At 42.4% G+C, this 16,973-nt stretch overlaps 1 protein-coding gene across 1 annotated transcript in view; it reads right to left on the bottom strand.

The window, feature by feature from the left end:
• LOC149283267 (BEN domain-containing protein 4-like) overlaps positions 1-6,584 on the bottom strand; it is a 35,223-nt gene extending 28,639 nt beyond the window's left edge. Inside the window, exon 1 of the mRNA XM_089497799.1 lies at positions 6,194-6,584. Coding sequence (XP_089353925.1) covers positions 6,194-6,584 — 391 coding nt within the window. The remainder of the gene's footprint in view (positions 1-6,193) is intronic.
• Between the last annotated feature and the right edge of the window lie 10,389 nt (positions 6,585-16,973).

Below are 16,973 nucleotides of genomic sequence, written 5' to 3'. Positions count from 1 at the left end.
TTATATTCGGGATAGTTTAATGTCTATCCCATGCATTTTACAATTCACCCATTGTAGTATGCTCTACCACTTCTCTTGGGATGCTGTTCCACTTATGTACCACCTTCTCAGCAAAGTAGAAAATCCTTAATTTACATCATTACTGGTTCCTGGTAGGAAATGAATTACACCCTGGCCACAGAAGATATACTCCTCGACATTCACATACCATGCACTGACAAGACTTGCTTAAGAGATCTGTCATATTATTTATGTGGATACATTAGTTTGATACAGGCAGAAAAAACACCTGGTAGTCAGCAAATAACTTTTTTATTTCATTCTGTTCACCCCTCCGCTGTCAAGAGTGGTTTGGTCTGCTCTCTTCTTCTCTCTCTCTCTCTCTAGCTGTTCTCCTCCCCTTCACTCTGGTAGCAGCTTCTTCATACACACAGAGTAGAGACACAGTTTGCATGCAGCAGACACAAGGTAGTTTTATTTCAAACATGTATTGCAGCTGGGGTTAGTTAATACGTCAGCTCCCACATGTTAAGGTTAGTTTTTACATCATTATGGACTGCTGGTACTGGCTAATCTTTACCACCTCCGCTATAGAAAACTAAAGTTCTCATGTTGCACAGGTTCATGATGGTCTGTAGCTACTACTACAGTGGTCATATCATGTTTCCTATTAATGGGTAACTAGCATTTGCCTCCCACCAGGAAACCCTTCTCCTAAACCAACAAAGGTAGCCAATAGGGAGGAGGTAAGGAGGTATTGGGGAAGGACAGGGGAAAGGTGCACAGGATATTTTGTCCCCATCCAAGAAAAAATCCTGCGGTTGAATTTATAGTTCAACCAGTAAACATTAGATATTAGCCTAAACAAACAAAAAATAATCCTGGAAGGTATATTGCTGTTTTTCAACAGTTATAAGATGACCCTGATTATACAGAAAATTTGAAAATAAATTAGGAAAAAAAGAAAAAGCCTGAATATAAGACTACCTTATAGTTTTACTAGTAAATATTAATTCACATGCAAACTATTTTTTCATATTTAATAAAAAAAACTATGATTGAGAAAAATGCGTTACTTGTTTTTATTTCCTTTTATTTGCCAACCTGCCCCTCAGATGCACATCTGACCCGAGTTATGCACATCTGCCCCCAAGCTTGCCATTCAGCCCACAGAAATGCCAATCTGCCCCCCTGATATGCCACTCTGCCCCCCCCAGACTTACCAATGCGTCCCCAGGTTTGCCCCCCGTGCTTCAGCCTCCCTGGTGTCTAGTGGGGGCAGCTGGTGGACGTCTGCGAGATGCAAATAGACAACTTCTGGTGTTGCCCGGCACTTCTATGACGGAGCCCCGAAAGGTCATGTCATGCTGGCGCTCCGTCATAGAAGCTCCGGGCAGCAGTGGAGGTCGGATTATAAAACGACTTTAAATATAAGATGAGGGGTATTTTTCACTGACTTTCCCTCTTTGGCCTCACCATTAAGAACAGGAAAATACATGTAGTTAAGGATACTGTTCCACCTTTGGGGTCCTCTTAAAATATCCCCAACTAAGTGCCACATTATGTAGAGTGAAGTTTAAGAAACCTGTCATTTTGTTTTTCTTAATTTTTTCCACTTAAAACGATGTTGAAAATACTGGAAATAGAGTTATGTCATTCCTCCAAAGCTCTCCCCTCTGTATTACATCACAGCAGTCTGAATGCTCACAGCCACTCCCACCTGCCATTTCATGACCTACACACCCTTATACACAGTGATTGGAAGTGAGTGATGTGTGATAAGTGTGACTGACTGAGGTGTTTTGGGTGATAGGTATGATGGGAGTGAATACATGAATGTCTATGTATTAGTGTGTGTCTACATGAATCTGTATGTGGAAGTGTTTGTATGTTCGAGCATGAATGTGTAAGTGGATGTATGTGTAAGTGTATTGTGAGATTGAGTCTGTGTTAGCATGAGTGCGTAACTGTTTGTAGGGATGTGTATGTTTTATGTTTGTGCGTGAGCATTAATGTGTACATATAGGTGATGTGAGAGGGAGTGTGTATGTTAGAATGAGTGTGTGTGTGTATAAGTGAGTATGAGTAACTGTAAGCATGTGTAAGTGTGTTTACATATGTGTGCCAGAGTGTAAGTTGCAAGCGGCAAAGAAGCTACAGACAAGCTGTTTGGGGGCAATGGTAGCACAGATACGCTGTTTGGGGGCAATATTGCAAATATAAGCTGTTTGGGGGTGAAAATGGTACCAGTAGAATTGTTTGGGGTTAGGATGGCACTGATAAACTGCTTGCAGGCAAAGGTGGCACTCACAAGCTATTTGGGGGCAAATGTGGCACTGTGGGACACGTTGATTGATGAAACTGGGCAGCCCGTGGCAATATTTGTACCAGTGCCCCTTTGGTTTCCAGTTATGCCAGTGGATAGGAGTATTTTGTGTGAGGGGGGTAATGTATGATAGGTGAGAGAGAGTGAAGTGTTTCGTGTGATATGAATGTTTTTTTAAATAAGGAATATGTTTATTTAAGATTCTATACCAGAGCAGTACGCAATAATATAAGAATCTAAGATAGTTGGGATAAATAGCAGAATAGCAGCTTTTAATATATTTGCACCTTAGTCTGATACTTTATGTGCCGTTGGTGTATTTCTTAAACATGATTACGTTAAACATACGGTTATCAAAACATGAACACATGGAATGCTAAATTCATTTATTTATTGTATAAGAATTAATAGCACCTACTCCATGAAACTCCATTTTCACACCATGAAACATCATAGCATTCTTCATCAGCCAGGCCTCCATAAATAATATTGTTTATTATATATGCTAAATCTACAAAATAATCTACACGTTATATAAAGAAGTATTCTACACCAAAAATACCTTCAGTAAAAGAAAGGCTTCCAGTTTATAGTGGAGGCTGGTTTTGCACTCCAGGAATATCCTTAACTTCAAAAGAAGATAAAGCACAGGAGTCAAGACATCAGACACCCTGGTCCTGTAGGAAGGTGAACCCCTTTGATCCATTTACTTACAGCAAACAATAATTTAGCAGCAAATTGTGCTGCAAACTTTTACAATGGCTGTGTGTTCAGGCGTAATACCCTGACCTGCTATCAATCTTACTTCGATTTATGATAGTTGGTAAAATAGCAAGTGAAGCCAGGAACATCACACATCTGTCAGAGCTGGCCACCTTGAAGCTCATAATGCTGATTAGACCAACAATATTGGGTAAGAAGTTTACAAAGTTTTACAAATTCTGTAAGACCTTCTGATCACAAGAGGTTAATCACCTAAAACCATATATACCAGTATATGTTTTCCTAAAACATGAAAATATAATAAAAGCGACACTTTTATTCTGGCTGTTCTATGGGTACCAAGAGAGAGCTGGGGTAAAGTTTGAATAGCGAGGGTTTACTGCAACCTACCTGTATACAGTATATTAAACTACATATGTATATGGTACATACCGTATTTGCTCGATTATGAGACGACCCTGATTATAAGATGACCCCCCAAAATCTGAATATTAATTTATGAAAAAAAGAAAATGCCTGAATATAAGACGACCCTATAGGAAAAAGGTTTTACCAGTAAATGTTAGTTCATGTAAACTATGTGAACAATTGTTTGTTAATAAAAGCTATGATTGAGAAAGATATTTTGTTTTTATTTCCTTTTTTTCAACCTGCCCCCCCAGTTATGCACATCTGCCCCTAGGCTTGCCACTCTGCCCCAGAAATGCCTTATACCCTCTAAATGCCACTGTGCCCCATGATATGCCTTTTAACCCTCTATATGCCACTGTGCCCCATGATCAGCCTTTTGACCCCCTATGTGTCACTCTGCCTCCAGAATTGCCTTATACCCCTATATGCCACTCTGGCATTTAGGGGGTTAAACGGCATATTATGGGGTAGAGTGGCATATAGGGAGGTATAAGGCATTTCAGGAGGCAGAGTGGCGTATAGAGGGTTAAAAGGCATTTCTTGAGGCAGAGTGGCATTAAGGGGGTTAAAAGGCATTTCACAGAGCACTCTGCCTCCAGAAATGACTTATGCCCCCCCATTTAACACTCCCTCCCCCTCCCTCCTCCAAACTTACCAATGCTTCTGAGTCCCCGGTGCGTACTCTGGGCAGTGTGTAGAGCACTACGCGATTCACATACACAACTTCCACTTGAGCAGGAGTTGTCTACGCGAATCGCGTAGAGCTCTACACGCTGCCCGGACTAAGCACCGGGGACTCAGAAGCACCGGTAAGTTGGGGGGGGGGGCATAACACAGGAGGATCCAGGTCCCCTGCATCGTTGCGGGGGACCTGGATCTTAGTCTCATAGTCAGACCTATTTGAGGTCTGATTATAAGATGACCCCGATTATAAGACGAGGGGTATTTTTCAGAGCATTTGCTCTGGAAAAAACCTTGTCTTATAATCGGGCAAATACGGTATATATATATATATATATATATATATATATATTGTGACATTCATGTAGGATTGGTGGTGGAAGGGAGGTATGTTTCTCCTAGGTTCCTTTCCTATGTGAAGTAACACCAGAGTCTTCCACCTGCTAGGTGATTAATTTAGGTGAATGAGAGGGCGGATATAAAAGGGAAGCCAGGAGGGCAGGTAGCTCTCTGGCTGAGGACACAGAAAGCCTGTCTGTGGGAGAGATGTGTGAGTAAAGGTTGCTGGACGTATTGTGTTAAGTTGGCAGAGAGAAGCTCTCCAGCTGGTAGTGAGGGACATCCCTTGTATAGTAAGTGCCGGACAGGCAAGGTGTTTCTTTTGTTGCTGTGTTGTTATATTACTTTTGTCTTTGCAACCTTTCTAATAAACCTGACCCTGTGTCCAGGGCCGGCCCGACAATGGAGCCGAGTGGGGCAACCGCTCCAGGCGGCACTTTTGAAGGGGCGACACTTTGCCGCCCCAAGCCCTTTTTTTTTTTTTTTTTTTTAAAGCGAAAGAGAGAGAAAGGGGCGCCGAGTGGTTTTCGCTTACCAAGCTGTCAGTACCCGCTCGGCGCCCCTCTCTCTCTCCTCTGCGGCGAGTCTTCCTGTTCAGTCTCGGTGCCGGCTTGTAATGCTGAGTGCCGGAAGATTTCTGGCGCTCAGCATTACAAGCCTGCACCGAGACCGAACAGGGAGACTCGCCGCAGGACTGCTGAAAGGTAAGTACAAGGGGGGGGCGGCAGGGACGGAGGGAGAGGAAGGGTAGATAAGGGGGGCATTTTGCCTTGGGCCGGCCCTGCCTGTGTCAGATTGCACGAACTTACTGCGGTTTGCCTGGTTTGAATGAAGATGGGCACTTGTCCCTTGACCTCAGCGAGGGGCGATCCCTGACCTGTCTCACGATATATATATATATATACACACACACCGGTATATAATATGCCACAATAAATTTGCCCAAACTAAGGTAGTTTTATATGTAATTGGAAACACATTACTTTTACATATGATGGATACCGAGTTATCCAGGAAGCAGCAGTCTGGGTTATGAGAGGTAACCTGATGTCTCGCTGCTTATTACAATTTCTGTACATTCAGAATTCATCACCTGGACATTTACTTTTCCCTTTGGGGATCTGACTCGTTTGTATTTTTAGGGGTTGATCCTTCAGACATTAAAATGTATTCACAGAGCTGAAATGCTATAAAAAAGAAGAAGTTTGGACCCTTGTACATTGAGCCTTTTTATGAAAAGAACACTGCATGCGACTCACTAATAACACATTCTATGGTCACAGTTGCGAATGGTTCGTATGGATTTAGGGTTCTATAGGTACGCAGGACTATAGATCCATAGGATTTTATGTGCTACAGAAAGTGTGAAAGAACTTCTTAACGCCGAGATTTAGAGTGAAAACGAAAGTAAATGAGGAGCGGCCGTAAAATAACGAGCACTGAGTGAGAGTGAGGGATGAAGCGCTCATACTCAGTGAGTGGGAATCCCGATAGAACATGAAAGTGACAGCACTGACGCTAACATTTGCGAATTAAACGGAACCGGGTCCTCGGTAACTTAAGTCCGTGAAACCGGCAGCCGCACTTCACCTGCGCGGGTCCCGAATGACTGTCCGAGAGTTAAGGGGACTCTGCTGCATCCCACAGCAGGAGTGGCCCCGACTCCTACTAACAAAGGAGGATGATGAGTGAGGAGGGGTGGGAGGTACCTACCTGCACTCAGTTCAATGGTGCCCTCGCTGGCAGGCTGCTGGCAGAACCTGTTGGAGGAGCCCAGATGCCCGGCCGGGGCACCTCCCCTCTGCTGGCACTGGGTGGAGGTGGCAGTGGCCGCTCTGATGATGGGCCCCTTCTGGTAGGAGCTGTGCGCCTGCTGGTACTGCTGCTGCTCGCTGATGGAGGCTGGATGCTGCTGAAAGTGAGTGTGCTGCTGCTGCCCTGCAGGTGCCCCCAGATGTGGGATCTCCACCATGGTGGGTCTCTCGTACCTCCGCCCCATAGAGCGCTTGTTGGGGAAGGTTTTGAGGACGCTGTAGGGGCTCCTCTGCTTGTAGATTTTTGGGATGCAGGGCCCCTCCTCTGCCGTGTGCATCTCCTCCTCCATCTCTCGGCGCTCTCCCTTCCCTCGGCTCGTCTTCTTGTCGCTGTTGCTCTGCTGCTGAGCCGTGCTGGGGTGCCGCCTGATTGACAGCCGGCCTCTCCAATGCCTGGAGGGAGAAGGGAGGTAAAGAGCAAGTGTTTAGGGTAATATTTGCTAATGATGATAGGGGGAAGGGGCGGGCCTTGCAGCTGCTGCTGCTCTGGAGCTGGCTGTGCTCTGCTGGGTGTTCAGAGCCAGGTGCCCCCGGTGTGGAGTGACATGTCTGGGACAGAACCTTAACCTGACCCAAGCGCTGCACGACCCACAACTGGCATTACTTGGGGCTTAGAAGGAAAGGACTGTAGCCAAGAGTGAGCAGCTTCCATAAGTAGAGAAGCTGAGTCTGGCCCCACACTGCCCACCTCTGTGAAACTTTTATTTAAATCAAAAACTACATCGAGCCAGTAACTCAGAAAACCATTGCATTTATTAAATGTGTGTGTGTGGGGGGGTCTCCAGTAAGGATAGTGGTAGAGAAAAAAGTTTGCTTGCTGTGTATTTGTGAAGAAGAAGGGTAGCCACAGACCCCTTTGACTAGCACCTCTGTGCTGAGCACAACGGTGAGGCTTAGGTGGCAAATGTGGCATCACAAACCTCAGCTGACGGATGGCTCTAAGTGTTGCTGGCTACATCCACATCTGTAAACATATAAAATGTGTTGACTCCTACTGATGACCCCGATTAACCCTTCTGTGTAAAACAATTCTCTCTGTAGATCCGAAGTAACAAGAACTTAAATGCAGATATAACCAAGTAACATTCCAGTGAGCGTACCTGTTATCTTATAACGTTAAACCATGGAAATGGTAACGTGGGGAGTCGGATACATCTGTGTTTCTCCACCTATTGCACCGGTATCCAGATGAGTACGGAGGAGTCGACAAAATATCTGAGTGAATGCAACTGGGCTTCAAGCATTTATAATAGGGCGTGTTAAAGAAATTAAACAATTCCAGCATTTCGCTTACATACTATAAAACTATTTACTGAACAATAAGATAATTTTTGCAAAGTACAGAGAGAACTGCGCCCAAACTACAAGAACACAAGATAAGAAGACCTACTACACCCAGACTACTGGTCCATGAGATAAAAGAAGACTTGCGTCACTATGTGTGATGGGTGTTGACGTCATTTAGACTATAATAAGTCCCTCATTATCTTGATGAGGAGCGCGCTCTCGGGTTACACTAAGTGCATGTCTATTTGTATATCACTCCGTTGTAAGCCCTTTGAATAAATTAATTCACTCAATTTGGACCAACTGTTTCACGTTGATTTTTCCACAACAGGCGATACGGTTAAAGAAAAGGAGATCAGGAACCAGGGGGTGAATTTCAAAACCGAGTGACCGTTAAATCTTAGGTATAATTTCAGGTGTGACTACATGCCAAATACAACTGCATAGTCTCTCATCTTTCAGGATGGCCAGGATATATGTTCATGGCCTAAGGAAAGTATCATGGCAGAGCTGGTTAAGACACAGATGTCTTTACGTCAAAGGTTTTAAATCCAATGTATAACTTGAAGGCATGTTGCAAAACATCTACGTTTTATTTCATACTTACAGAAAAGAAAAAAGTGGTGAAGAAAAGGAAGAAAGAGTGGGGGACCAGTGAGCCATGATGTAGAACTAAGTGTGAGTGAGACAATTACAGTATCCCAGCCACTTAGTGTCATATATTACAAGTCTACATCAACAGATTGTACATCATGGGTACCCTCTTCCTAAAGCACCACAAACAAGCTAAAGATTATTTTGAAGATGCGATAATTAACGTGTAATTGAGCTATTTACTTTGTGAACCCAAAAGGCAAATTTAGGAAAACATATTAATCAACCAATCTGGATGAATAAACTATTTGTAGGCCCCTATGATGTGTACTTAGACTCGTAATTAATATTATAGTATGGTAAATACGTTAAATACATTATGCAGTCTTGAAGGCTGGATTTATTATCTCCCTAGAAGTTGGTCAAACTATTTGTATAAACTGCCTGAATTCAAATTTCTCTATCCTAAGACCCCCAAAATGTTAACATGGCTGCAAACGTATTGATTTAATGTGAAAGGATCTGGTAATAAAATAATGCATTTTAATGTCAGATATATTTGGAATAATGACAACCTTGTCAGAAGGTAATGAACTAATATTTTCATGCAAATGTTATTTGATTGCCTGGATGGATGTGTGGAATGAGAACTTGATTTGCAAGACATTAACTGAAGTGTAAGCTAAAACTGTGTTTATTTTAAGTCACTTGATAATAACATGCTTGGCAGTATCTGGCATGTGAAGTACTCATTTGATGTAAGTCTATATTTTCCGAAACTACTAATGTTTTCTTGAGGTGGGTGAGTCGGCTGATGGAGCAGCACCTCCAGGCTTGTTGATCCTGTGAGAAATCAGATTGTTATTTGGAAGTCAGGAAGGAATATTTCCCCTCTTTTGAGGCTTAATTAAGAATTGCTTCAATTTTAGGGTTTTGCCTTCTTCTGGTGGGGTTAAATGTTGCGGACTTATTCAACCTAAATTGCTAATTAACTATGAGCTAGCTGAACCTAGGTACATACCTGGAGATGAGTCCCCTCAACTCGGCACAGTTGTGTTATGCCGCCACAGTGCATTTTATACAGCTGACAAGAGTAGTGTTAATTTAAGGTTGCCACTTTTTGCAAAGTTGTTTCCTGAACAATAGAGTGAGAGGAGGGAAATGAGAAAAAGAAAGAATAGAGAGAAAGTAGAAACATACAAGAAGGAGGTAAAATAAGAGAGAAGAGCAAAAAAGAGGTAAGAAAAGATAAGGGAAAAGAGAATGTTAGAGCTAGGAGATCAGGGCAAAATGATACAGAGCAGGTGTGCCTAGGCCCTTTTTGAGGGCTAGCTTGTACTGGGCTGACGGACCAATGAAGTTGAGGTGCTTAGTGGAGTAACACAACGCAATGTTAAGTGATCCCAGGGTGGTAGCACAGCAGGTCATATAGCTGTGTGACTGGTGGCACTGGTTCAAGTAGGAGTCTGTGAAGTGTCAGGTTCATGCTCAGAACTTGGCATGAGGCAGGGAGGGGCAGAAGACTGGGGAACCGGCAGGGGAAAGTAGACTGGGGAACCAGCAGAAGGCACTAGACTGGGAACCTGGCAGATGGCAGCAGACTGGAGAACCAGCAGAATTAAATAAGATCGGGCTAGCCGAGTCCATACACAATCAGAATTAAAGGCAATACAGGGGGATGAGACAGAAGCAAAAACTAGGTACAGTGCAGAAATGCTAAGCGATCCAACTGAGGTGCCCAATCAGAAGGTAACCAGAGTCCAGGGCCAGGGGTCAAAAACCAGCATCACCACAAAGCCAACAAGGACAGAAAATAATGCTATAGCAAAGGAGGCTGGGATAAACCCATTTTTGTAAATGCCTTTGAGTACCTGATAAGCCACAGGAGTGTGAGAATCAGGGAAGGATCTCAAATCTATAGGGAAGCAGAGAGTCCAGCAACCCCCAAAGCCAATGAGTGGTAACAAGGAAAAGTTAAATACCTTCCAGGTTGTGGTGTTAGAATGTGATTTAGCTTTTGAGAGGGGTAGGAGTCTGCGCTATACTTGCCCCCTTGCCCCGTAGACCTCCCTTGGAAGATGGAAAAAAAACGGAAAGCAAAGATGAGAAAAATTACGGAAGAACAAAAGGAAAGGAGATACGAGCAAAGGAGAACCAGTTAACTGGTTGAGAGTGATGACAAAACCTGCTCATAATTTTAGTACTCCAGACTATGGATTACTGCACTGACGGTATTGTGGGTCATATTCAGTCTACAAATATTTCCCAGGATGTAAAGTGATGAATTCAGGACCCAGAGCTTACATCTTTATTCCAGGACTGTCCAGATGACACCTGGAGAAGTGGCAACCCTAAGCTTATACCATTGAGTGATGATATTCTGATGTGACTCTTCTCTGTGAGCTACAGAACGTTTTCATTTCTGTGTGGTTTATTTGCGTTCAAAACCATTACTTCTGTGATTTCTCAATTTCCAGGCTGAGATTTTAAAGAGTACAGCTTAACATGCCTGAAACCTGCACATAGTGGGACCTCTTAAGTTAAATGAAAGCCTGTATTTATTAATGCTTTCCTCGCATAAATTTAACTTTGTAACATAGTGAGGTTTTAACCAATAATCACAGCCTTGACTGTATTTGGCACGTAAAATATGTTTATTTATACTAGTCCTGGCCTTACATTATGTAATTGTGTCCCAGGAAACGGACATTATGTTGTCATAGCTATTAGTATTCCGATATAAGTTGGCGTAATATATTTATATATTACATGGTATGCAAATCTGCATAAATGTTATGATTGTTAACTGTTTTCTTTCACTAAGCTAAGAAATTCTATTCACATGTTGTATTGGTACATTGTAGAAAATAGACTTCTACGTTCTAATTAGAAACATCTCTCTACAGAAACACTGCAGGTATTGCTCTATTTTTTCATAGTTGAAACAGGAGAATTTCTGCCATATTAATGACTTGCATATAAAACTAAGTATTTTTTTGCAGTTATATTACTATATTAAATGTTCCTATCTGTTCAAGATACCTGCCTAAAATAACATCTGTGGAGTGTATAATAATTTGCATTCTTTTCATAAACAATGATTGTCAGTCTCTCATCTACGTCTGCAAAAGAAAAATTGCCATAATGCAATTATATTGTTTTTCTGCTCAGTGCTACGTTTTATTGGCTGCTGCTGTTTCTATTAATTCCAACAGGAGCTGAGCTTTCAGTGACTTTCACAGGATTTCTGCAGAGCGTGTGCAGGAAGTGTACTTAGGTATGTTTCCTGCTTACACTTCCTGGTTCCAGTACATGCAGCCAAGGGGATGAGGAAAGTGGAACTTAAGTGAGTACTTGGAGAATGCATGTACTGATATGCATCCATTGAAGTCCATGCAAAATCTTCTCCAATATGCGTTACAATTTTGTTGTTGTAAAAAAACAACCTTATTTAGCTCACAAATTAACCCCTTTACTATCAATATGTTGAGGTTTGCAAAATGTAATAGAACCCTCCTGGCTCTCCCCGGGTCAAAACAAATTTCATGTGCTTTAGGCATGCAGTTCATTATGATCTATTCTCCCCCCCCCCCCCCCCGGCTTTTTCTGTATACCTTATCTATTAGTGCTTGGTGATACATTATAATAATTGCAGTTACTGTGATTCCAGATTATAAAATTCCTATTGACCCTGAAGCATTCTGCCATGACTTACTGAAATTAATTACATTTACAAGCAAGTACTAATAGTTGCAATGGACAAAAGTAAAAGCAATAGTTTAAAAACTACATAACATGTAAAGGTGCTTTTCCACTTAGGCAAGTATGTTAAACCCATTAGATCTGTTATTTGATTATATCATTTCAATGTACAATCAGTGAAAACCGTGGTTTACATCCTACCTCTCTGGTCGCACTTTCAGTGTCTTCCTTTCCAGGAACTCATTCACCCCTTGTCGAAATTAGGCCATGCCAGCCCAAACAGTCCAGCGCCAATATAGTAAAACATCCAAACGGGGTGGGTGTCTGTGCTCTCAGGATGCAAATCTTGCAAACAGAACGGCATAAATATTGGGGATTCCGTCACCCTGTTACCAGGTGGTCCATATTTAAATCTGCCACCTACATATTAAAAACATTATCCACATTCACCTCTTTCTAACACAAGATGCAACTGAGGCTCTTGTGCATGCACTCATTATCTCCCATCTTGTCTACTACATCTCTGTCTTAGTTCCTTCATACCCATCTTCCCCTCATATAGGATCCATCGTGGCTGCTGCTGCCAGGCTATGCTTTCTTTCCCATTTCTCTACTATCACCTCTTCCTCCAATTTCCTCCACTTCACCCTCCCTGATTCTCACCTATAAAGCTCATGGCAGCTCCCCTACTTACATCTCCTCAGTTACCTCCAAACACACACACCTACCCTGTCCCTCCGCTCATCTGATGATCTTCATATGGGCTCTGATTCCGTGCTCATATACACAACTTCTTTAGTGCTGCCCCATCCTTTAAAATAGACTTACTTAATTCTCCCCATATTTGCATATCTTCAAAAATATCTCTTCAGGCCGACTTGTTCGGGGAAGCATATCAATTTATAGGTTGACTGTACTCCTCTCACCTACCTTTGCCTCCTCTTCTAGCCTCATTCCTACTGTCAGTTATTCTTTTGTATTTGTTATTAATTTTATCAGTATGAGCATGGCTTTTTTTCTAGATTCTATGGCTAAAAACCTGTATTTAGGTCATTGAATCCCCTTTTTGACCTTTAAGGTTCAGAAATTATCAGGTATGTCACGCCAAAGTGTCCTCATAGGACAATTGTGGCGATAGTGGGGCCATTTCTGCTGATGTCTGCCCGATAGTCTGAGCAGTCCAGCAACAGCGAAGCAGAGCCCTCCGAGCCTTTCATCACTCCTATAGGAGAAATGTACTGAAATACTGAGTTTGTATATAATGTGTTTGTAAAAAAATTGTATTTTTAAGAACAGATTGGTGCTCGCATGATTAAATTAAAAGTGTAAAATTGCCCCTAGTAAAATAATTTGGGTTGTTAACTTTAAAAAATTATATACGTCAGCAGGTTTGCTTTTTCTGGCCAATATTGGGGCCCAACTCTGAGCATATCAGATTTAAAAAAAGTCTTGTTTGGAAACCGATGCTTCATTCATAATGTAGCTACTAAAATAAATGGAAATACCAGGTGTTTCCAACATCAGAACAAATACCGAAATACATTTTGTTTTTTTCCCCATTTACTCTGGCTATATAAAGTTTTTATAGGTGAAACCGTGAGCAAATTGGCTTTTTCTTTAATTTTTCCCACATTTTTATATTATTTTTTATACTAAGCAATTTCCAGAAAAAAACGATATATAAAGACAAAGCAAAAACACAAAACATTCACTGATTTCTATTACAAAATACTACAAAATATTGTAGTCCTGAAGGGGTTAAAGATTTTAATGTTTGTTTAGGAGGTCAATCCAGCTCTGTGGTCATAAGTAGCCCATGTATTGGCTCTTTGCATCTTCCAAATCTTCGCCCTAAGCCAGGCCTGCTTCATGTCTTCTTTTTGACATAGAAGTCCAGTTTTCTAAAAAAAATGTTTAAGAAATTTTGTTAAATACAGTTTGGAGCCCAGAGACGGATGTGTTTATCATGAAAGGCTTTATATTGCCCATAAATAATAATGAAAGAATTGGGGCCAGATGATGTCTGTTGATAACCGGTCTATAGGAGATCCAGTCGTAACCAAATGATGCCCCAAGGATGTTATTGAATGGTCATGATGTGATATAACTACAGAGTAAATGAATAAATCCATACTATGTATTTCGGCTTTAATATCCTTGTTTACTATAACTAGTCAGATTGCACAATGCAATATTGCAATGTATTTTCCGTTTCGTTGAAAAGTATGAGGTGTGACTTGTCATTTCCTTCAGGTCTTTGCCACTTTCTTCTTTTTGAGTTTTTGAAAGAATTATTTCAGTGATTTACATGTAATGTACTCTCTCTCTCTCTCTCTCAATTTCACTGGATGTAACTTCTGACTAAATGAGTTTGCTTTCTTCACCATAAAATGCTCGACAATCCTTGTTGCCCATTTTTTTAACTCTTTACCTTGGGACAGTGGCTTTTGGTTCTTGCCATGTCCTTTCCAACAATGGTAAATATTAGACTTGGACACCAGGGGGCTCTTCGTGTTCGTCTTCGTGCTCTTCTTCCTGGAAAAAAAAATCTTCGGATTCCGCAAATATTCGCCTGTTCCTGTCTTCTCTTCGGGCGAATATTCGTGGACATTCTTCGTGTTCGGTTTTTCTTCGTTTTTTCTGGTTAAGGGGTTAATACGGGGTTGACGCGTACCGCAGCAGCTCTGGCGCCAGGAATTTAAATGTCCTTATGAGCAACTCTATTGGTCGTCGGGAGGGGGCTCGTCTGCCAATGGTTGATGGCAGATGAGCCCCCTGCTGGCGACCATAGGGTCGCTCGTACAGACTGTTAAACTCCTGGTGCCGTAACTTGTCCGGCAGCTGCCATTGGTCTCCTTGTTCTATCAGTTAAATGTCCGTACGAGCGACTTTAGTGGTCGTTCGTACAGACATTTAACTGATAGAACAGAGAGACCAGTGGAATGTGCCGGGTAAGTTGCAGCATTGAGGTTTTAAAAGTCCAACAGACCAACAGAGTCGCTCGTACAGACTTTTAGGCTCCTGGTGCTGTAACTTACCCTGCAGATCCCACTGGTCTCCCTGTTCTATCAGTTAAATGTCCGTACGAACGACCAATAAAGTCGCTTGTATGGACATTTAACTGATAGAACAGGGAGACCAGTGGGATCTGCAGGGTAAGTTGCAGCATTGGGGTTTTAAAAGTCTGTACGAGCGACTCTGTTGGTCGCTCGTACAGACTTTTAGGCTCCTGGTGCACTTGTTGCACCTTAAGGGGTTAAGGGGCCCTGCGAGTGAGCCTATTGGTCACCTGCAGGGTCTTCCTCTGGCATCAACCAATTGGTTGATGCCAGAGGAGGTCCCTGTAGGCGACCAATAGGCTCATTCGCACTGCCCTGTAACCCGTGACGGCGAACCTGCAGATTTCCACTTCCGTGAACTGCCACGATGCCAAGGTAAGTTAGAAGGGGGGGAGAGTGGTAGACGAAGACAATCACAAAGATCTTTGTGGTGTGTGTTTTCATCTTCGCCTACGTTTTACCGCCGCTGTCTTCTCTTCGGCGTGTCTTCGGAACAAACACGAAAACGCACTCTTCGTGTTCGTTTTTTATGTTCGCCCGAAGACGAATGCACAAGTCTAGTAAATATACAATCAACCGTGTGACTTCTGAAGAGAATGTTCACCTTTGTGGATGGCTGTTTTACAACAGGACAACATCTACATCATGCAAAAAATTGGATTGTTGCCTATGGTCACTGTGACAGAATGACCTGTCGTACAGGGGCCCAAGGTACTCAGAAATGGCTCCAGCCTGGCTGCCAAACAGGCAGGAACTCCATTGTTAAACTAATCCCATTAACAGGATGGCTACCAGGGGGATATTCAGTAGCTAAAGGGGATTAAAGGTTGGGTTGTCTACATGTACCTGTTTATCAATGTTGATTTATGTTAATGAAGTTCTGTGGCTATGCTACTATTTTATTTCACATTTGCCTTTTAAAGGTGGTGGTGTAAGTAACATAATGTGCGCTTTCTATTACTGGAAAAAGTCATGATTTAACCAATTCATTTATTAATAAAATCTAACTTGCACAGACTAAATATTTATGAAAAGCTGTTACATTTTTTCTCCACCTTTTTTTTTTTTTTATATAGTAATGAACTGTTATTTCAATATCTACCTATAGCGGCAATATTATAGATGATTGATTAACAACAGGCTCGGACTGGCCATGTGGTAAATGAGGCAAGTGCCGAATGGGCCGACAGCTGCACCCTGTGTGAGCAGAAAAACCCCTAATCCATACCTGGGAACTCTGCGGGTTTGCCCGGAGATTGTCGGGTGAAGCACCGCTTCTCCGGGTCAAGACCCGAATCCTCTGGGTCACTGGAGTGGGGTCTTGACGCTCCCTGCTCCCCGCCCATTTTCTCTTTAAATTAGGGTGTTTCCCGCTGCTGTTGGCAGGAACGCCTCCCACTGTCCTGGCCGCGTCCTGCAAGGGAAGTCTCCGGGTAGCCGGAGCCCAGAAGTTCCCATGTATGCCCTAATCGGGCCCTGCTGGGTAATGCTGACATGTTATCGCTTGATGTGTCTAAACTGTGGCGAACACATGGGGGTATCTATTTAGTGCACGTCTGATGCAAAATTTTCATGGTGGTCTTATCACTATAGCAACCAATGGAATGTTCCTGATGATTGGGGCATTCCATAGCTTTATATGAGGATAAGACCAGTTTTAATCTTTGCACCAACATTGCTATCAGATACAAAGTAAATGCACATGGCACCATATAGCGACAATTTGTTCTGAAGAAGCTTAAAAAAGGACAGCTAAACTGACTGATTAATAGGGTGGGTATAAATGAATTAACACAGAAACATTAAACTTGATGGCAGATTACAACCATTTAGCCATGTTTTTCCAGTCTGTATAGACTTCGGAGTGAGGAAGTAGACCCTCAAGGCTATGGACCAATTTTGGTCTTCTGTTTTCTTTTTCATGGTGTGAAACTAGTGGAGAGTCTAGATGACCACTCTAAAGACTAGTATGTGTCTACTCCTATACTGCATCGCTTGGATTGTAAAATAAAGGGCAAGCATGTGTTAGAGACAGAG

The sequence above is a fragment of the Sceloporus occidentalis genome, unplaced genomic scaffold (genome assembly GCF_023333645.1).
Source record: "Sceloporus occidentalis isolate IW3139 unplaced genomic scaffold, rSceOcc1.0.p SCAF_107, whole genome shotgun sequence".
Classification (NCBI taxonomy): Eukaryota; Metazoa; Chordata; class Lepidosauria; order Squamata; family Phrynosomatidae; genus Sceloporus; species Sceloporus occidentalis.
This window is presented reverse-complemented; position numbering and strand designations above follow the sequence as displayed.